Raw genomic sequence first — 21,859 nt, forward strand, 5'->3', positions numbered from 1 at the left:
TTATTGTTTGATGGTACAAGCAGGTGGATTCTGCTTGCCCGAAACGGTGGGCTTGACATTAACACAAGTGGAAGTAGCAGATCCTCCAGCTCCCTTGTATAGGAGATCAATGTCAGCAACCACCACTTGTTGGCATGGAACACCATTACTGCAAATAAGCTTCACAGCTTCCTTTGTTGAAGAAGTGCCTCTAATGTTCTTAAAGCTAACATTGCTGATCTTAACTTTCGAGGGAGACTGAAAGCAAAACAAACAAAATAAAACCCACACAAGAATTTGATGTTAGTATATGTAATTTGTTTTTCTTTCTTTAACTTCTAACATCAAAATGAGTGTATATATTTGTGATGTTTATAATAACCTTGTTTGAGCATTGATTGTTTGGGCAGTAGCCTTGATCAATGAGGATAGGATTGGCAACATTGTTCATGATAATATTCTCGAAATGCATATCTGAAGCACTCCCAGGAGGGGAAGAAGGCCATGTTTTGATTCTAACACCATTCTGTGTACTGCTTAAGGTGCCACCAATTACTCTGATTCCTGAAACAGGTTGTTCATTCTGGTACCTTCCAAGACTTCCAACGCTGATACCATGGCCAGGTCCACAAGTTACTTGGTTAGCAGTAACATCTTGGGCTCCATCACCAATGGAGATGCAATCGTCACCTGTTCCAATTTTGGCATTGCTGATGGTGATGTTAGATGAACGTCCGATGTGGATTCCATCGGTGTTGGGGCTATCTCCGGGTGCAGTTATGGTAACATCTTGGATTTGCAAGTTCTTGCATCCCAAAACGTTTATGTGGAAAAATTTGCTGTCCTTCGATTGAATGTCACGGACTATTGAATTTGTGACGAAATCGAACCTTATATTCTGTTCATGTTTACAAGTTAGACAAATCAAAACACCAAATATGAACGCCATAGTTTCATTTAAATATTGTCCTAAAAATATTTTCCTTTAAATATATTATAGTAAAATGCTAACGCTTCTTTGAATTACTATATTAAAAAAAATTACAAATATATATCAATGAATGTGGCTGGTACTACTTCAACAATATTGTATAGAAAAGTCATTTGGTACGAAACAATTTGTCACAACTTGATGTTATATGTGAGTATGATTGGTGAACCATCACTTTGATCACCTTTAACCACCACTTTTTCTCCATTGCACACAGTTGCACAAGTTAGGGTCATGGCATAGAAGTTGTGTCCACATTCCGTATTTGGTCTTTCTCATATATAAATTTTGAATTATATTTTTTGGTGAGTCATGACACCTCACTATATAAAACTTACATCCAATTATTAATAATATGATAATATCCTTAACAACATTAAACGAATAAGTGCTTGAATTATTATTTCGTGACGGTTAAATTTCTTGAAGTTGTAGCGTCTGTATATATCTACATAAATATAAAGGAAATTTAAATGCTAATTATCAAGATTGAAATCTTACGATAGGAAGTAGTTTACAGTTGTACTTTTCGTCACAATTATTTTTTTGCCATGCCGTTTGTCCTTTGCCATCAAAAACTCCACCACCTGACACAGTGAGACTGTCGATACGCTCAAAAGAAACCCAAAAGTCTTTACCGTTGAAGGAGGCAAGGTCTGATGGGGCTTGTAGGGTGCCTTGAAGGTTAAACTCAATAGCACCTTTGCATGGACCTAACAAAGTCACTACACCTACTTTGTATGTCCCTGCTGAAATCACAACTTTACTTCCTGCTACTGCGCACGCAGCTTTCCATGCTTTTGTCAAAGCCTGATAAACACATTATGAAAAATCAAAATCAGTATATTGCAACCATTTTTCACGTTAATGTTTTATGGTCTGGTCAAGACACCGAAGAGTTTTTAGTGTAAGCAGAGTTTGAACCCGAGAACTTTTATTTGACATTAAAAGAGTTGACTAGTTAAGTTTACTAGCACCCACTTTTAATGTTAATTTGGTGTATTTAATTGTGCTACACATATTTATACCTGGGTGATATCGGCATTAGGTTGTCCTCCATATGATTTGACGTCAAAGACTTGCCCGGCACTGGTGGATGCCAACAGTAGTAGTAGGGAAATTGTTAAAATGCTCAAATTCTTCCCCATTTTATTGTTCTTTATTTCCCTGCTATTGCCAATTTGTTGTACGGTATGATGGCTTCCCTATTTGGTTTGAAGCTATTTATACTACAGTACTTGAGCTCATCACCATTAAAGCTATCCAACTGATATTAACTAATTTTATGCACAGTTGCTAAGAACTCTCCTGTTTACACTTCAACTTCTATACTATTATTAGCTTTCGGGCTTCCTCCTTTACTAATTAATTAATAGTTTATCGTTATAATCAAACCGTTGGTGACCAGTTAAGATTAAATCAATTTCATTGGCCATGGAAGGATAAATTTTTAACAACTTTTTGATTGAATTATGCCAATAAATCTAAAGGATTATAACGTGTCTTTTTTTTTTGGCCCATTATTCTATAAGATAAGATTATTACCACTATATATAACCATAACTTCTTAGCCTTAAATGGTAGGCTCTTAGCCACCTAAGATCTTTTCATTTTCTTGTTTAAGCGAATTGAATACTTCCCGTTAGAGAGGGGGAAAAAGTCTAAAAAAATAATCACCTCCGAAAACTGTCCAAAGTTAATATAGGCAGCATGCCCATCTGTAGTGTAAAATAGAAAATAAAGAAAATACTATATAGGAGAGGTTGAACTCGCCTTTTCAATTATTATATTTATCATTATTACTATAATTGGTGTACAGATCTTTGTCGATTATTATATACTAGCCAGTAACCAGTGCAATGCTCGAGAAAGTCGGACATGATCCTTTTTGTCTAAATAAGAAATTTGATAATTATGATAACCAACGAACATTTATTATAATCGCAATGACAACAATATTGTAGTTTTGCCACCTTTTGAGTATTTATAAATAAAATATTTAGGGTTTAAATTCTCTCTTCTCTATTGCAACTATCAAATTATAAACAAATGAAAACAACAAATACTTTCAATGGTCTTTCTTAGAATTAAGAAGTTTGAAATTGGAAACGTTTTTTGGTTCTTAATGTAGAGACTAAGAGACTACTAAGATTGTCCATCTATGGGTTTTTAGTATGTAGAATACAAAATCTCCGCCGATTTACCCTCCTTAATTCTCCAACCATGAAACTTGCTCGCTTTCTCCCCCTAGACTGTGACACATTACCACCATCAACCTCCACAAAATTGTGTTGTTCAAAGACAAATTTGTGGTAAATAAATTAGGTTGTGAATAATCAAGAGAAAAAGAATGTAGAAATAATGAAATTCGAAAGAAATTCAAATTTTGACCGGCCCTAAAAGTAAGGGTTTTAATTAACTAGCAGATGGAGATGATGATTTTGGCCTTAAAACTCATCAACCCAAAGGAGAGGAGTAATTCTCCTTTTTCATCAAGTTGTGAAACACGACACTTTTCTACAACTATTTTTGGTAGGTGAACTTCAATGCAACTTTTGAAGTGTTTAGTACGAATATCGATTATCAACAATGACGAGCCCTAAAATATATCATTGTTCATGTACCAACCCATGATTATTCTTACTTTGGTAGATTATGACTTAAATGTTGGTTGAATTTCAACAAATATGAATTTTGAACAATAGTATGTTTCACATCAAATGAGAGGAAAAGACTTCGTTTTTTTTTAATGATAGAAAATATATGCCAACATTGATGTCAATGGGACTAACATTTTAGCTAGGTTACAAATTACACGTTAAGCTTCCTTCACAAATCATCCGTTTTATTTATTATGATATGCAAACTTTTCATCACCTTCATATTTATTTTTCCAATCATGATTCTTCACATTCTATTGATATTTTATTTGATAAAAGTTGAATCCTTTGTCCCTAGACTCTACAATCCCCGTAGATGAACTTACAGCTGAAACCTTCTATCGCTTTAGAACCTCTGAACTCTTCAATATATGAACGCCACCCTTTAATGCATGGATCCTAATACGTGACTAACTCTTTTGCACCAATCCCAATACGTGACTCACTCACCAACTTGAGGAAGAAGAAAGTTGGCTGCAAAGTTCTTCACTTCATCAACAATGAAGATCAAGAAGCACTTGGTTACAAAACCCTAAGGCACAAAAACGCAGTAGCTTCTTCTTAAGAGAATAAGGCTTCGGTCACCTTTTGCATATGTTCTCCTTGTATTCTTTTATGTGACGGCCTCTAAAATAAGCCTTATATATGCCTAGTGTTGTGAGAAAAGAAACCCTACACAAATACAAAAGCCTGGCCCAAAAATCAGATCTGAAAATTTTAATTTCCGTAACCTCGATAGATAGCTTAATAGATAGCAGGTGTCGAGCCTCATTAAACCTCGATAGATAGCTATTAGTCGAGCAGCTGTCGAGCAGCTGTCTGCAGGTGTCTAGCTTTAGTAAATACCTTTTCTTCACTTGTTTCTTGGTCCAATCTTCATGGCTTTAATACTAGACTTGAACAATATGTTCTTTGAAGTATTAAACACATCCTAGATCTACCCAAATACAAGTAAAGTGCGTTTTATTGAAGGATTTGCCAACAACATAAAATATGTCCTTAACAATCTCCCCCTTTGGCAATCCGTGACAAAACCACAACAAACAAATGAACATATGAGAGAAGTCATAAATCACTCAACTCATACTCACTTGTTGAATACAATAAAATCTATCCTAACACAAACTCTTGAAAAACTTTGCAAGAAGAGAGTTCATGGCATGGAAGACTTTGACAACCTATTAAAGAAACACTTTAAACAAAACACATCAAGGAATCTTTGTGTGAAGCAGAAATAATAGATTGCATACAAATTAAAGAAACATGTGTATAAAGAGAGAAAAGAAATAACACATATAGAGGTAGGTGAAGAAAACATGCATCATCGCATATACCACTTGATAAGCATCATGTATGTAAACACGGTCACAAGACCTAAGGTACAAAAGCAAGAAGCTAAAAGTAGCTCCTAAAACAACAAGGAGATAAACACTCCCCTTAACAAGATGAAACACATCTCCCCTTTACAAAGGCATGTATTTCTCCCCCTAACTTGTAGAATCTTAAAGAAAGAAATCACAAATTCTACAATTTCTCCCCCTTTTTGTCACAATTGAAAATGGGTACAAGAAGCTAGAAAGCTTCACTCGAGAAACATAAAGATGATCAAGGGGATACAAAGAATCCATAAAAATGCATGAATGTAATGAAACAAGATGCTATGGATGACAAGATAAAACAAACATGCAAAGCATGTGAAAAACAATGCATGCAGAGGATCTCGATGGATTGAGAGGTGTTGAGAAGCTATTGAGCATACCTCGATGGATCGAACAACTATCGAGAAGCTATCGAGGGGACAATAAGTTTCTCAATCGATCCACCTAGCAATCGAGAGGTGTCGAGATTGCGATAAAAAATCAACTCAAGATCTCGACAGATAAGCCAAGTATCGAGAGGTATCGAGAAGGTGTCGAGATGGCTTAAAAATAGTTTTTCAAAGAGGATAAAAACACAGATATGAATGCAATCAAACATGCAACTCAGCCAATGATCCAACCAATATTTTAACCTCTCAAAATCATCTCTCAACAATAATTTTAAGCACATGGATCCCAAAATACACACACACACACATACACACTAAACAAGTCTAATCGATTTTATATTTCAAAAACAAGTAAGACAGTTTAGTGAGTATAAATCAACACATGTAAACCTTGTGATGGCCAAATCACATTGTACTTGTACATGTATCAAAAGTAGCAAAGAATATTGCGTGTTGTGTGTGAAAACATCGCAAGATTGCATAAGTGTTTCTATGTTATGACGATTTGAGATATGAGAAAATCACTTGAACTCACACACAATCATAACTGTTTGATGGGGACTATCACCTTTGAGGTACATCCTATAACTCCCACATCTCCTAGAAAACACGCTTGCAATCATATTTAAGGCATTTTTTTTTTTTTTAATCTTTTTGCTTTTATTTTCTTTGCATATTTTGTTTTTATTAAGCAAATCATGCATGGGTATACAAAGGAGAGAAGAAATACCCAATTATGTTAAGCTTTTGACATTGCAATTTTGCTATGCTGAAGCATACAAATGTCATTGACATTGCACTTTTACTATGCCGAAGCATACAGATGTCATTGACATTGCACTTTTACTATGCCGAAGCATACAGATGTCATTGACGTTGCACTTTTGCTATACGGAAGCATACAGATGTCATATCATGATTGGCGGGTAATAGTGGTGAGATGGTTATTTATGCCTTTCTCTTATAATTTTCTAGTCCTACCCGTCAAAATAAGTGATACGAGTGTTAAGTACAAGAGATCACTTAACCTTACTCATCACAAACAAAGAGCCACAAAACTCACTTGCTTAGTTGTGCATAGAGATGCTCATCTAAGCTACAAGAGATACAAAGTTTAGAAAACTCTATTTCAAAGGCCATTTTGAGGTTCCCAAGAACCAATGTACACATAGACACACTATTTTTGTATTTTTCAATTTTTCTCAATTTAAAAAAAAAATAAATAAATAAAAACTAAACAACCAAACAAAAACAGAAAAACAATCATGAAAGCATGAAAGAAATATGCAAATGCTTGAAGGCATGATAGAAAGATACAGATGCATGAAAGCATGATTCCAATAGTAGAAAAGAAATCAAGCAAAGAGAGTCCTACTTTAGATAAACAGAATTAAAGCAGAGAACAACAGAAAAGGCAATTAAGTCTTAGACTCCTTTCTCACCCACACAGCACGAGTCTTTGGCCGTGAAGATGAAAAGGCACGTGTCCTAGTATGTTTACTAAAGGACATAGAAGAATTAGAATTCTTCTGAAATTGAGTTAAAAAGCTCAAGACTTTTAATAACTCTCCAAACAAAGGTGTAGGTCCTTGAGAGGAAACCTGTGACCGTTTCGACACTTGCTTTTGAGGATACAACTAAAGCAATTAGGACGAATGTGTCCAGAAACACCACAATGGTGACAAACATAAGGTCTAACAAAGGATTTAGAATTAGCCAAAACAGTTTTGGATTTCATACCTTGATTACCTCTCTCGGATTGAGGCACAATGACAGTCCTTGATCTAGAAGCCGTGGAAGAGGAAGGGCCGGAGGAGACAGCATATCCTAAGCCAGTCTTATCAGAACTAGGCGTTTGAGCACTCAGGACCTCTTCAAGCTTTGCACTAGACATCCTCTCTATTTGAGTTCTAGCTTGACCAAGTTCAACCTCAAGATTCTTAACCTTATCTTCTAATGAGGTGTTCTCCACAATGAGAGTCTCCACTAACCTTGTAGTCTCATCCAGTTTGACTAACATATCAGCTTTTTCAGTTTTTACCTTATTAAACTCTTTTCTACAAAGATGAGAAGTCTTTTCAGATTTTATGAATTCAGTGCGTAGCTTATCATAGGCTTCTTGAAGGGTCATCTTCTTGGATATTTCATCGTTAGAAGAATCCTCACTGTTAGTAGCGCTCTCCACAATCACCTTATCAGTTGAGGCAGTAAAGGCCATAACGTGACTACATTCATCCACATACTCATCAGAAGAGTCATTCTCAGTGTCACTCCAAGTAGCAACCAACCCTTTATCTTCTGACTTCTTGACCTTTTCCCTCATAAGGTAGTTTGGGCACTCTATCCTCATATGACCAAAACCCTTACATTCATGGCATTGGATGAGGGGTTTCTCATTCTTACCCTTCCTAGAGGAGTTAGATTTCCTAGGAGGTTTGCCCTTATCCTTTTTCCTAAACTGAAGAAGCTTGATAATCTCATCAGTTATGAAGGTTAGATCCTCATCCTCATCATCATCTTCATCTTCATCTTTAGAGTCCTCAATCTCTTCCTCTATACCCGTAAGAGCCAAATTTTTACTCTTTCCACCTTTTCCCATTGAGCCTAATCCCATCTCATAGGTTTGAAGGTTCCCTACAAGCTCAGTCAAAGGAATTAGATCAATGTCCTTTGCTTCTTCAATGGCAGTGATCTTGGCATGGAATCTTTCGGGTAAGGACCTAAGGATTTTCCTAACAATTTTGGATTCTGCTATAGACTCTCTAAGGTTGAAGGCAGAATTCACAATATCCTTGAGTTTAGCATAGAACTCATCAACGGTCTCATCCTCTTCCATCCTTATTTCTTCAAAGCTACTAGTGAGTCTTTGAAGCTTCACAGTCTTCACTGCCTTGGTACCTTCATAGGTGGTCTCAAGAATGGTCCATGCTTCCTTAGCAACTTCTGTGGATGATATTTTCTTGAATTCCTCATTGGTCACCCCACAAAACAAAGCATTCAAGGCTCTTCTGTTGAAATTTGCCTCTATGATTGTTGCATCATCCCAATCCACTGGCGCTATCTTTGGCTTAATGCAGCCAACTTCAACAGCTTGACATACCTGTTCACCAAGAGCCTGCAAAAAAACTTTCATACGAACTTTCCAGTACGCAAAATTAGTTCCATCAAATAAAGGAGGAATCAAAAGAGATTGTCCACGATCCATGACAACGGGGGTCATGGATCACACTCAAGAAATTAATCCAATCAGAGTGTACTCGCTCTGATACCACTTGTTAGGAAATTTAGACCCCGGTTAATCAAATTAACAAGTTTTAAATCCAAGTTGTTAATTAGATTTATTATGCATAAACTTGTTAAAACAAACAAACATCAATGTCATGTCAAAATCATATGCGGCGAAAAAATAAATAAGACAAGATATGATGACCCGGGAAAACCAATGAAACCAACCAGTTTCACAGTAAAAAACCTGGGGGGAAACCTTCTCGAAAAGTAATCCACTATAGTAAAGAGAAGTTTCAGATCTAGTGCAAAACCTTTGTCCCTAGACTCTACAATCCCCGTAGATGAACTTGCAGCAGAAACCTTCTACCGCTTCAGAACCTCTGAACTCTTCAATATATGAACGCCACCCTTTAATGCACGGATCCCAGTACGTGACTAACTCCTTTGCACAAATCCCAGTACGTGACTCACTCACCAACTTGAGGAAGAAGAAAGTTGGTTGCAAAGTTCTTCACTTCATCAACAATGAAGATCAAGAAACATTTGGTTACAAAACCCTAAGGCACAAAGACGCAGTAGCTTCTTCTTAAGAGAATAAGGCTTCGATCACCTTTTGCATATGTTCTCCTTGTATTCTCTTATGCGATGTCCTCTAAAATAAGCTTTATATATGCCTAGGGTTGTGAGAAAAGAAACCCTACGCAAATACAAAAGCCTGGCCCAAATATCATATCTGAAAATTCTGATTTTCGTAACCTCGATAGATACCTCGATAGATAGCAGATGCCGAGCCTCATTAAATCTCGATAGATAGCTATCTGTCGAGCAGCTGTCCGCAGGTGTCCAGCTTTAGTAAACATATTTTCTTCACAATGCAACCGCACAGAGGGAAAATTAAATTAGACATTGTCAATGTTCCAATGGTATGGCCCAACAAGGTATAGGAAATGTAGAACGGACATTGCCAGTCCCAGGGAACGCGGCCCAAGCAAGGAGTAGGAAAATAAAAAGGGGGCATGTGGAGGGGACCCTAATACATGCTCTTGAGAAGAGACTTAGAGAAAGGGGAAGAGAAAACCGCTTGGGATGGGCTTAGGCCCTCTAATCTATTGAACATTGCCCGTTGGCGGGCTTGCATCTGCTTGCTTGCATTTTGCCCTTTTTGCTTGCGCCTAGGAGGTCGTGCCCTCGATCCAAGCATCCTAGCTCTATGCGTGGAAATGCAACAAACAAGGAAACAAGCCAGCAAACAAGCAAAGAAACGAATAGAAGGAAAGCATGCTAGAAGACAAGCTCGGAAAAGATGTCGAATGGGGGACAAACAAGCATGTGAAGCACACGAAGAGGAAAAAAAATATGTTATCAATCAAAAGGGGGTGTCCTAGGAGGACAAATGTAGGTTTGGATAAAATGTCCATAGTTCCATTGGATTGGAGTATGGACGACACACAAACTCATGCATGAACATGTAGGCAAGTGTGCAACGTGAAAGCATAGAAGCAAGGAAAGCCAAACTGGTGGCACAAAGAAAGGAAGGCAGGCATATCAACATCACACGGAGCGGAGAAAGGTGTGTATCAAGCACACCAACACCACAGGGGGTGTATCTCACAAATGGTCATACCCAATCAATCCCTAGGAAGGATGGATGCGACCACACAAGCACAAGCCCGTGTAGGGCGCAAAGCATGGCAAAGCCTAGATCTAGAGAGGCTAACATGGAGATAATGCGTAGGAGCATGTAAGCAAACATTGACATGCAAAAGAAATGATCCAAACCCTTTAATATAGGCCTCAGTGTATAAACGTAGGCCTAAACCACAGGATCTAGATCTACACCATGCCAATAAGGGCCAAAACCCAAGAAAGAGAAATATTAAGAGGTAGAAGGGCTTTAAAAGCACGTGGCATAGGAACCACCATGTATATCTAGACACATGAACAAGGCATAGAGCACTCAAAGATATAGATCTAGACACATGAACAAGGCGAAGAGCACAAAAGCATGTGGATCTAAGCATAAACGTGGCAAAGAACACATAGGCGTGTAGATCTAAGCGTAAACATTTTGAGGAGCCTAAAAGCATGTGGATCTAAGCCGCAAAGAACACATAGGCATGTAGATCTAAGCATAAACATGGCGAGGAGCCTAAAAGCATGTGGATCTAAGCATAAACAAGGCAAGAAGCCTAAGAGCATGTGGATCTAAGCACACACAATAAATGTAGACCTATCCTAGTCCAAGAAAGCTAGACCAACAGCATCAAAACGTTAAATCATGGCATAAGCAAGGAAACATTTCTCCACCCTTACCTTTTCATCTCTCCACTACCCACTACATAAATATTATTTTGTCTCTTCTTATTCACACCCTCTTACTATAAATTTGTAACTATCTATTCCATCCTATGCATGGTTTTCTCTCACAAAAAAAGTTTTCTCTCGCTCTCTCTCTCTCTCTCTCTCTCTCTCTCAAATTTTCGATGAATTTTTTATACATTCTTTTATTTATGCCAAATTACTAATCTTTGGGAATCCTTTCTTTTCTTTTCTTTTTCTACACTAGAATCATTATGCTCATTTTCTCACTTAATCTAATTGGGTAGATTGCTGGAATTCAAAAAAAGGTTCTCTCTCTCTCTTTCTCTCTCAATTTTTCGATGAATTATTTATACGTTCTTCTATTTATGCCAAATTACTAATCTTTGGGAATTCTTTCTTCTTCTTCTTCTTCTTTTCTACACTAGAATCATTGTGCTCATTTTCTTACTTAATTTAATCGGGTAGTTTGCTGGAATTCAAGTAAAACCAAACAATAAGGAATTTTACGGCATTGGAGAACGCCTGAATATATACCGGCCAAAAGTTGAAAGTTAGCAAATTAGTGGAGCTATGATTAATCTTCAAACAAGATTGATGGTATTGCCAATGTTCTTTAATTAGCATCCTTTTTTTCTATTTCTCTATATATGTTTCCTAGAATTAGTATTAGGCTCATTTTTATTTTCTCTATTATATTCTACGTAAATCAAGAGTTCTTTAAAACTCCACCTTGGTTAATGCCATTTAGATTTTTTTTTAAACTGTTTTTTTTTTCTCTTTAATTGTTAAATTTTATCCTATTTTTGTTCTTTCTTATAACTCTAATTAATGTTGATGGTTCTTTTTCTTTTTTTTTGGTTAGTTAAGGTTGATGATTCTTTCTTATAGAGAAAAGAAAAAAAATTGAAAACAATTGAATTCCGTATAAACCTGTACCCAAAGGGGACATGATCCTTTGTTTATTTTGTTAGAGACAATATATTAAAGGGGCATATCCTTTGGCCATTGCATTGCATTTCTTGGAGGTTAAAAGATAAAGCTTGTCATTATAGGAAAACATTTTGGGTGGAGATAAGGGCGTCATTTTGTTTGCTCTAAGAGTAACAAAAGATCCTATTATAAAGGAAGCCCACAATCATATCAGATACATATTACACTAACCTGCATGAGCACAAATATATTTAATAAGATCACCCTAAAAAAACTTATCTCACGCAATGCGCAAGTCTGCGACTAGTTATTGATAAAAGACAATAGTTAGCGCAACAAACCATTTAGGTACTCGACATCAATTAATTTCGTTGTTAATCATTTGTTAGAATATGCAGATTAATCATCCAAAATCGCTTCAATTTAATAAGAAAATTAAGTAAGTTTACTAAAATATTTATGTAATTGGTTTTTATTTCCTATCTTAATTTTTGCGTTGGGGGTATAATCATCTTCAATAATATGTGTTATACTTTTAAAAATAAAAGTGATTAAAATTTAGCAGTTACAGAAATCTATATTAAAAATATACAATATTTAGAGACGCAAATTTGAATATATGGTGTCCGTTTTATGAGTTTATATCTTACCGTCGTCGAAGAGTATGAGAGCAAGTTAATTTGGCGTTAAAAACATTCATGCGGATGAATTGAATGTTACCATATCATGGACACAAGCATGTATTTGGTGAATAATAATAAAAATTACAAAGAGTTTAATAACTATTTTTGTTTTATTTTGAAATATCCCAGCTACAGTAACAGAACAAATACTATCTACCACAACACTCCAGATCACAGCAGCTTTTAGTAAAAGGCTGAACTTAAACAACTCTAAAAATTTCTATCCAACATTCCACAGTTTCATTTAAATAAAGAAAAAGGGAACGTGATAGACTGAAGTAAATGAAATTCTACTTAGAATAGAACACCTATAACCTATTTGCAAATAGTATTTCCTCATTCTGCATTAGTTACAATAGCTTGGGAGGCATTTAGTTATTGTTTGATGGTACAAGCAGGTGGATTCTGCTTGCCCGAAACGGTGGGCTTGACATTAACACAAGTGGAAATAGCAGATCCTCCAGCTCCCTTGTATAGGAGATCAATGTCAGCAACCACCACTTGTTGGCACGGAACACCATTACTGCAAATAAGCTTCACAGCTTCCTTTGTTGAAGAAGTGCCTCTAATGTTCTTAAAGCTAACATTGCTGATCTTAACTTTCGAGGGAGACTGAAAGCAAAACAAACAAAATAAAACCCACACAAGAATTTGATGTTAGTATATGTAATTTGTTTTTCTTTCTTTAACTTCTAACATCAAAATGAGTGTATATATTTGTGATGTTTATAATAACCTTGTTTGAGCATTGATTGTTTGGGCAGTAGCCTTGATCAATGAGGATAGGATTGGCAACATTGTTCATGATAATATTCTCGAAATGCATATCTGAAGCACTCCCAGGAGGGGAAGAAGGCCATGTTTTGATTCTAACACCATTCTGTGTACTGCTTAAGGTGCCACCAATTACTCTGATTCCTGAAACAGGCTGTTCATTCTGGTACCTTCCAAGACTTCCAACGCTGATACCATGGCCAGGTCCACAAGTTACTTGGTTAGCAGTAACATCTTGGGCTCCATCACCAATGGAGATGCAATCGTCACCTGTTCCAATTTTGGCATTGCTGATGGTGATGTTAGATGAACGTCCGATGTGGATTCCATCGGTGTTGGGGCTATCTCCGGGTGCAGTTATGGTAACATCTTGGATTTGCAAGTTCTTGCATCCCAAAACGTTTATGTGGAAAAATTTGCTGTCCTTCGATTGAATGTCACGGACTATTGAATTTGTGACGAAATCGAACCTTATATTCTGTTCATGTTTACAAGTTAGAGAAATCAAAACACCAAATATGAACGCCATAGTTTCATTTAAATATTGTCCTAAAAATATTTTCCTTTAAATATATTATAGTAAAATGCTAACGCTTCTTTGAATTACTATATTAAAAAAAATTACAAATATATATCAATGAATGTGGTTGGTACTACTTCAACAATATTGTATAGAAAAGTCATTTGGTACGAAACAATTTGTCACAACTTGATGTTATATGTGAGTATGATTGGTGAACCATCACTTTGATCACCTTTAACCACCACTTTTTCTCCATTGCACACAGTTGCACAAGTTAGGGTCATGGCACAGAAGTTGTGTCCACATTCCGTATTTGGTCTTTCTCATATATAAATTTTGAATTATATTTTTTGGTGAGTCATGACACCTCACTATATAAAACTTACATCCAATTATTAATAATATGATAATATCCTTAACAACATTAAACGAATAAGTGCTTGAATTATTATTTCGTGACGGTTAAATTTCTTGAAGTTGTAGCATCTGTATATATCTACATAAATATAAAGGAAATTTAAATGCTAATTATTAAGATTGAAATCTTACGATAGGAAGTAGTTTGCAGTTGTACTTTTCGTCACAATTATTTTTTTGCCATGCCGTTTGTCCTTTGCCATCAAAAACTCCACCACCTAACACAGTGAGACTGTCGATACGCTCAAAAGAAACCCAAAAGTCTTTACCGTTGAAGGAGGCAAGGTCTGATGGGGCTTGTAGGGTGCCTTGAAGGTTAAACTCAATAGCACCTTTGCATGGACCTAACAAAGTCACTACACCTACTTTGTATGTTCCTGCTGAAATCACAACTTTACTTCCTGCTACTGCGCATGCAGCTTTCCATGCTTTTGTCAATGCCTGATAAACACATTATGAAAAATCAAAATCAGTATATTGCAACCATTTTTCACGTTAATGTTTTATGGTCTGGTCAAGACACCGAAGAGTTTTTAGTGTAAGCAGAGTTTGAACCCGAGAACTTTTATTTGACATTAAAAGAGTTTACTAGTTAAGTTTACTAGCACCCACTTTTAATGTTAATTTGGTGTATTTAATTGTGCTACACATATTTATACCTGGGTGATATCGGCATTAGGTTGTCCTCCATATGATTTGACGTCAAAGACTTGCTCGGCACTGGTGGATGCCAACAGTAGTAGTAGGGAAATTGTTAAAATGCTCAAATTCTTCCCCATTTTATTGTTCTTTATTTCCCTGCTATTGCCAATTTGTTGTACGGTATGATGGCTTCCCTATTTGGTTTGAAGCTATTTATACTACAGTACTTGAGCTCATCACCATTAAAGCTATCCAACTGATATTAACTAATTTTATGCACAGTTGCTAAGAACTCTCCTGTTTACACTTCAACTTCTATACTATTATTAGCTTTCGAGCTTCCTCCTTTACTAATTAATTAATAGTTTATCGTTATAATCAAACCGTTGGTGACCAGTTAAGATTAAATCAATTTCATTGGCCATGGAAGGATAAATTTTTAACAACTTTTTGATTGAATTATGCCAATAAATCTAAAGGATTATAACGTGTCTTTTTTTTTTGGCCCATTATTCTATAAGATAAGATTATTACCACTATATATAACTATAACTTCTTAGCCTTAAATGGTAGGCTCTTAGCCACCTAAGATCTTTTCATTTTCTTGTTTAAGCGAATTGAATACTTCCCGTTAGAGGGGGGGAAAAAGTCTAAAAAAATAATCACCTCCGAAAACTGTCCAAAGTTAATATAGGCAGCATGCCCATCTGTAGTGTAAAATAGAAAATAAAGAAAATACTATATAGGAGAGGTTGAACTCACCTTTTCAATTATTATATTTATCATTATTACTATAATTGGTGTACAGATCTTTGTCGATTATTATATACTAGCCAGTAACCAGTGCAATGCTCGAGAAAGTCGGACATGATCCTTTTTGTCTAAATAAGAAATTTGATAATTATGATAACCAACGAACATTTATTATAATCGCAATGACAACAATATTGTAGTTTTGCCACCTTTTGAGTATTTATAAATAAAATATTTAGGGTTTAAATTCTCTCTTCTCTATTGCAACTATCAAATTATAAACAAATGAAAACAACAAATACTTTCAATGGTCTTTCTTAGAATTAAGAAGTTTGAAATTGGAAACGTTTTTTGGTTCTTAATGTAGAGACTAAGAGACTACTAAGATTGTCCATCTATGGGTTTTTAGTATGTAGAATACAAAATCTCCGCCGATTTACCCTCCTTAATTCTCCAACCATGAAACTTGCTCGCTTTCTCCCCCTAGACTGTGACACATTACCACCATCAACCTCCACAAAATTGTGTTGTTCAAAGACAAATTTGTGGTAAAGAAATTAGGTTGTAAATAATCAAGAGAAAAAGAATGTAGAAATAATGAAATTCGAAAGAAATTCAAATTTTGACCGGGCCTAAAAGTAAGGGTTTTAATTAACTAGCAGATGGAGATGATGATTTTGGCCTTAAAACTCATCAACCCAAAGGAGAGGAGTAATTCTCCTTTTTCATCAAGTTGTGAAACACGACACTTTTCTACAACTATTTTTGGTAGGTGAACTTCAATGCAACTTTTGAAGTGTTTAGTACGAATATCGATTATCAACAATGACGAGCCCTAAAATATATCATTGTTCATGTACCAACCCATGATTATTCTTACTTTGGTAGATTATGACTTAAATGTTGGTTGAATTTCAACAAATATGAATTTTGAACAATAGTATGTTTCACATCAAATGAGAGGAAAAGACTTCGTTTTTTTTAATGATAGAAAATATATGCCAACATTGATGTCAATGAGACTAACATTTTAGCTAGGTTACAAATTACACGTTAAGCTTCCTTCACAAATCATCCGTTTTATTTATTATGATATGCAAACTTTTCATCACCTTCATATTTATTTTTCCAATCATGATTCTTCACATTCTATTGATATTTTATTTGATAAAAGTTGAATCCATCCTCATGTAACGTCCAAATCTAATTGGCCCGACCATAATCCAATTGATGATCGTGGTCTCCACTAAACACTTCAGAAGCAACACGAAAGTTCTCATACCAAAAATAGCTGTAGAAAAGTCTAGTTTCTAATATTTGGATGTAAAAGAGAATTCAAACTCTCTTTTGGGCTAAAGAGTTCTAAGTCCAAAAACATCATCTCCATATTTATAATGGCAATTGTTCTTTAGGTTATTGATGATTTGTACATAGTGCTCCCTGAACTCCCGAGGTGTCAATGCGTATACCAGATTGAATATGAGTGATTGAACAAGTAATTGAATTGACATGTTCTAGGAGAGATTAAGCATTAAATATACTCTAAGATTCTAACGAATCAAAGAGTTGAAGCATTAGAGATATATATGTCTGTATGGCTGTGTGTGTGTGTGTGTGTGTGTGTGTTTGTGTATCATATTAAATCTTAAGGACTTGTCAACTTGCAAAGATTCCAAATAGTAAATTAATCTCAAAATTCAATCATCAATCTATAGAAAGCACATAGGTAATCCTAAGAACACGTGTTGAGAGTATTAGATTTCACCTCTAACCCTAACTAGAGATTTAGCCAGACATAGTTAGGCAAAAGAAATCAATAAAAAGAATGCTAAACCTCTAAAAGAAGAAGAAAAAAAATATTAAAAAAAGTTCTAGGACTTTTCCACCTCTATTGTGTCAACCTCCTCCAAAAACTAAAGAGAAAATCCCACAAATTTAGGACGTAAAATTTGTGATTTTTGGAATTGCATCTGCCGTCAACTTCCACCCCACTATTAGGAAATTTAGACCCCGGTTAATCAAATTAACAAGTTTTAAATCCAAGTTGTTAATTAGATTTATTATGCATAAATTTGTTAAAACAAACAAATATCAATATCATGTCAAAATCATATGCAGCGGAAAAATAAATAAGACAAGATATGATGACCCAGGAAAATCAATGAAACCAACCAGTTTCACAGTAAAATGCCTGGGAGGAAACCTTCCCGAAAAGCAATCCACTCTAGTAAAGAGAAGTTTTAAATCTAGTACAAAACCTTTGTCCCTAGACTCTACAATCCCCGTAGATGAACTTATAGCAGAAAGCTTCTACCGCTTTAGAACCTCTGAACTCTTCAATATATAAACGCCACCCTTTAATGCACGGATCCTAATACGTGACTAACTCCTTTGCACCAATCCCGATACGTGACTCACTCACCAACTTGAGGAAGAAGAAAGTTGGCTGCAAAGTTCTTCACTTCATCAACAATGAAGATCAAGAAGCACTTGGTTACAAAACCCTAAGGCGCAAAAACGCAGTAGCTTCTTCTTAAGAGAATAAGGCTTCGGTCACCTTTTGCATATGTTCTCCTTGTATTCTTTTATGTGACGGCCTCTAAAATAAGCCTTATATATGCCTAGGATTGTGAAAAAAGAAACCCTACACAAATACAAAAGCCTGGCCCAAAAATCAGATCTGAAAATTCTGATTTCCGTAACCTCGATAGATACCTTAATAGATAGCAGGTGTCGAGCCTCATTAAACCTCGATAGATAGCTATTAGTCGAGCAGCTGTCGAGCAGCTGTCTGCAGGTGTCCAGCTTTAGTAAATACCTTTTCTTCACTTGTTTCTTGGTCCAATCTCCATGGCTTTAATACTAGACTTGAACAACATGTTCTTTGAAGTATTAAACACATCCTAGATCTACCCAAATACAAGTAAAGTGCGTTTTATTGAAGGATTTGCCAACTACATAAAATATGTCCTTAACAATCTCCCCCTTTGGCAATCCGTGACAAAACCACAACAAACAAATGAACATATGAGAGAAGTCATAAATCACTCAACTCATACTCACTTGTTGAATACAATAAAATCTATCCTAACATAAACTCTTGAAAAACTTTGCAAGAAGAGAGTTCATGGCATGGAAGACTTTGACAACCTATATTTCTGAAACACTTTAAACAAAACACATCAAGGCATCTTTGTGTGAAGCAGAAATAATAGATTGCATACAAATTAAAGAAACACGTGTATAAAGAGAGAAAAGAAACAACACATTAGGGAAGCAATGCGCGTTGATGCCGCCTCAGAGGAGCTCAATCCTACCTGATTTGAAGACACCCTTAGGGAAGGTAGCTCCGGGTCTGGGTTTGGAATAATTTCCATATCCTCCCCACTACCTTCTGTTCTCATATAAGCTTCCTCCCTCAGATTGGATCGAACACCACACAGCTCCATGGTCGGTGCCTCCCCGACAGCACTGGCCCCATTCCGAGTCACAGACAGCGCCGCAGAACCTCCCGCCCTAAATTCTTTAACTTCCCTAACTTTTGACAGAGAAAACCCTAGAGAGCCCATGGATCTCTGCTTAGCATCAACTACCACTATCGAAGTGACAGAGATCGCACCCACCTCTTTCCAAGTTGGGAAAATCTTTTTGTTGCTCTCTTTCCTCCCACCAGAGTCTCTGCTTTTCTTCTTTAACTTTGATGACTTTGGGCCTGACCCAACAGCCTTTGTGTCTAATAAACTAACCACAGTTATGGGCTTGGTTAATGAAGTGGGCTTATCAGCACTTTCAACCCCACTTGGTCCACCCACTGGGTTCCGCATGGGCTTTCGCTTTCCGACAAAGTTGTCTCCATCAACTATACCCGAGCCCATTGCATTTCTGAAAGGGTCAGAACCAAGTTGACTCCTTGGGCTTTGGCTATCAGACCCTGAAGGAGGAAGCTGACCCTTATCTTTCAACTCCTTCCAAAAGGATTGCCTTTTTCGTGTAACCAAGACCCAAGGTCCAAAGGCATCTCCTGCCTTTACTGACGAAGTTTGTCTCATCCTCGCATGGTACTTTCCCGCTTCTTTTGCATCCCCACCGGCCACCGGAGTGTTAATCTTGTAAGGGCAGCTCTCCGCCTTATGCCCCACATGCCCGCACGCAAAACACAAGGAATGGATCCCCTCGTATTGGACCGGCTGGTCTATCCCACCCATTTTTAGAAGCTTGATGATAGGCTCGTTAAAATTAACTTGTACACAGAATCGGGTGTACCTACCTCTGGATTCTACCGCCGTATGGGCATCAATCCTTAGAACAGGCTCGATAGCTTCCCCAATTTCTCTTAAAGCAGAAGGCGCATAGTACTTGATTGAAAGCTCAGGGAGACGGATCCAAACCGCCACTGATGACAGATTCGCTGAGGAAGGTCTAAAATTGGGCTCCCAACACCTAATGGAAAAATAATGTCCACCAACAAACCAGTGGCCATCCCTAAGAACTCTGTCATGATCGTCCTTGGTGTGGAACTTAATGAGGAAGAAGTCAGACCCTAAATCAATGCAGTCCATCCACCCCTCAGGCTTCCACAAACTAAGAATATGAGAGTGCAAAAACTGATAGCCGACCGTTTTCCCGAAGACTTTGACTATAATCGCATGGGTCCATGGAACTCTGATTTTTGTTTTCGTGCTTCCCGAGAATTTAACGGCCTTCTCACCGATTGGCAGATTAGGAAGCTCGTCATCAGATTCCGCTTCGGTGTCCATGTTAAGTCCAAAGTTAAACACATGTTCAAACGCCCCCGGAATCTCGCCTAGCAGCTTTTCCTTATAGGACAACCTCCCTTTTGGTGAGGAGTAGGAAGAATCAACATGGGGTAAGGCAAGGTTGTGATTCTCCTTGACCTTCTTAGTGCTCCGTTGCAGTTCAGCGTCCTCTTCTCTTGACTGTATCGCAGTTTCAGTCATGTGGGTGCTCTTGAGCATTGCCTGTAATTTAAAGTTTTTCATGACAATGATAATAGGGATACATACATATATTTTTATATATAATCTTTTTACAAGTACTAAAGCAGTAAGCTGTGATTAGTGGCAATATAGGCCACTAATATCATCACATTTTCATCTATCAATCACACCTTGTTGAAATAGCAAGTTGTAAAAAAAAATGTTTAAAACAAATATTGTACATAAATTTACTTGTATTTAGAGTATTCACAGTAAAACATGCAAAAAATATAGCTTTTAGCAACTTAAAAAGTTACTTTATTTATTTTAACAACTCAATTTACAATACAACAAACTTCAAAAGTTTTATTTTAGTATTCATACACCTTATCTCCTGCTTCTGCCAATGTTGATGAGTAAGAGGTCTTAAAAGCAAACAAATTTTTACCGCAAGAGGCAGGGAACCTATGCTGTAAAGGATACGATGATCAAATTAGAGTGGAAAAAGCGTAGAGATGTCTTGCGGCATCTCCCACCTACGTATGCCACTGTTCAAGCAAATAATTAGGCAATTGGATCGTAATTCTTCAAACCCTTGCTTAGCTAACACGATCGCGTACTTGATGACGAAATAACAAAGAAAAGAAAGCAAATACGCGCAGCCTTTGATTTTGTGGTTTACCTTTCAAATTAGGAAAAGAAAATAGCTTTGCTAAGTAGCTAACGCCAAAATGACTTTTCGGTTTGTCTTTCAAACAAAGTAAAAGACAGCAAATAGTTTAGTCAACGCCAAAATGATTCTGTGGTTTACCTTTTAAACAAAATCAGCATGTCCTCGTTGATCGCTCAATTTCTTTATATTTTTTTTAAAGGAAAATTTGCCAACAATTTATGGATTGTTTCTCTTTTGCTATTAACGTTAATGTTAAATCAATAGATGGATGACAAATAGATCATCATCAGTTCCTTTTTTATTTTATTTTTCAGAACAAAATTGTTACGTCTCCAATCCATTTCAAAAGTCAACGACAGATACTTAGATTTGTATTCATAAATATGTGCAAACAGAATTATACAAATTACAAAAATTTATGAAGCCTGACAGGGTTGAGATTCAAGTTATTGCACTGGGTGCAATAATTGTATGCAATGGCAGAGAAAAACTTTTTTCTTTTTTTCAGAGGAAACAAAACGTTTGACTTGCACATAATATATTGATACATATATTACATATAGCATTGAATGCATGACT

General features: G+C 36.4%; 3 protein-coding genes across 3 annotated transcripts; all 3 read right to left on the minus strand.

Moving 5' to 3' along the window:
* LOC142609078 (exopolygalacturonase-like) lies at positions 1 to 3,246 on the minus strand. The gene is made up of 4 exons (XM_075780713.1): positions 1,999 to 3,246; positions 1,472 to 1,780; positions 362 to 877; positions 1 to 237 (listed from the first exon to the last, which is right to left on the minus strand). The coding sequence occupies exons 1-4, from the start codon at positions 2,116 to 2,118 to the stop codon at positions 1 to 3; spliced, it is 1,182 nt and encodes a 393-aa protein (XP_075636828.1). The 5' UTR covers positions 2,119 to 3,246.
* A 9,690-nt stretch (positions 3,247 to 12,936) lies between these two features.
* LOC142609080 (exopolygalacturonase-like) lies at positions 12,937 to 15,188 on the minus strand. Its single transcript, XM_075780714.1, has 4 exons — positions 14,935 to 15,188; positions 14,408 to 14,716; positions 13,298 to 13,813; positions 12,937 to 13,173 (listed from the first exon to the last, which is right to left on the minus strand). Exons 1-4 carry the CDS (start codon positions 15,052 to 15,054, stop codon positions 12,937 to 12,939), a joined length of 1,182 nt encoding a protein of 393 aa, XP_075636829.1. The 5' UTR covers positions 15,055 to 15,188.
* Positions 15,189 to 17,277: 2,089 nt separating this feature from the next.
* LOC142611079 (uncharacterized) lies at positions 17,278 to 21,073 on the minus strand. Its single transcript, XM_075783107.1, has 2 exons — positions 20,994 to 21,073; positions 17,278 to 20,649 (listed from the first exon to the last, which is right to left on the minus strand). Exon 2 carries the CDS (start codon positions 20,644 to 20,646, stop codon positions 18,898 to 18,900), a length of 1,749 nt encoding a protein of 582 aa, XP_075639222.1. The 5' UTR covers positions 20,647 to 20,649; positions 20,994 to 21,073; the 3' UTR covers positions 17,278 to 18,897.
* Positions 21,074 to 21,859: the final 786 nt, after the last annotated feature.

Source organism: Castanea sativa, chromosome 9 (assembly GCF_040712315.1).
Source record: "Castanea sativa cultivar Marrone di Chiusa Pesio chromosome 9, ASM4071231v1".
In the NCBI taxonomy this organism is placed as follows: Eukaryota; Viridiplantae; Streptophyta; class Magnoliopsida; order Fagales; family Fagaceae; genus Castanea; species Castanea sativa.

Bases quoted from the DNA above. Each gene is read 5' to 3' on its own strand.
- LOC142611079 (XM_075783107.1), bottom strand. From the start codon at position 20,646: ATGCTCAAGAGCACCCACATGACTGAAACTGCGATACAGTCAAGAGAA.
- LOC142609080 (XM_075780714.1), bottom strand. From the start codon at position 15,054: ATGGGGAAGAATTTGAGCATTTTAACAATTTCCCTACTACTACTGTTG. The intron at 13,814-14,407 runs GTAAGATTTCAA...AAACATGAACAG, and splicing joins ACTGCAAACTACTTCCTATC to AATATAAGGTTCGATTTCGT. The intron at 13,174-13,297 runs GTTATTATAAAC...TTTTGCTTTCAG, and splicing joins ACAATCAATGCTCAAACAAG to TCTCCCTCGAAAGTTAAGAT.
- LOC142609078 (XM_075780713.1), bottom strand. From the start codon at position 2,118: ATGGGGAAGAATTTGAGCATTTTAACAATTTCCCTACTACTACTGTTG. The intron at 1,781-1,998 runs GTATAAATATGT...TGTGTTTATCAG, and splicing joins CTAATGCCGATATCACCCAG to GCTTTGACAAAAGCATGGAA. The intron at 238-361 runs GTTATTATAAAC...TTTTGCTTTCAG, and splicing joins ACAATCAATGCTCAAACAAG to TCTCCCTCGAAAGTTAAGAT.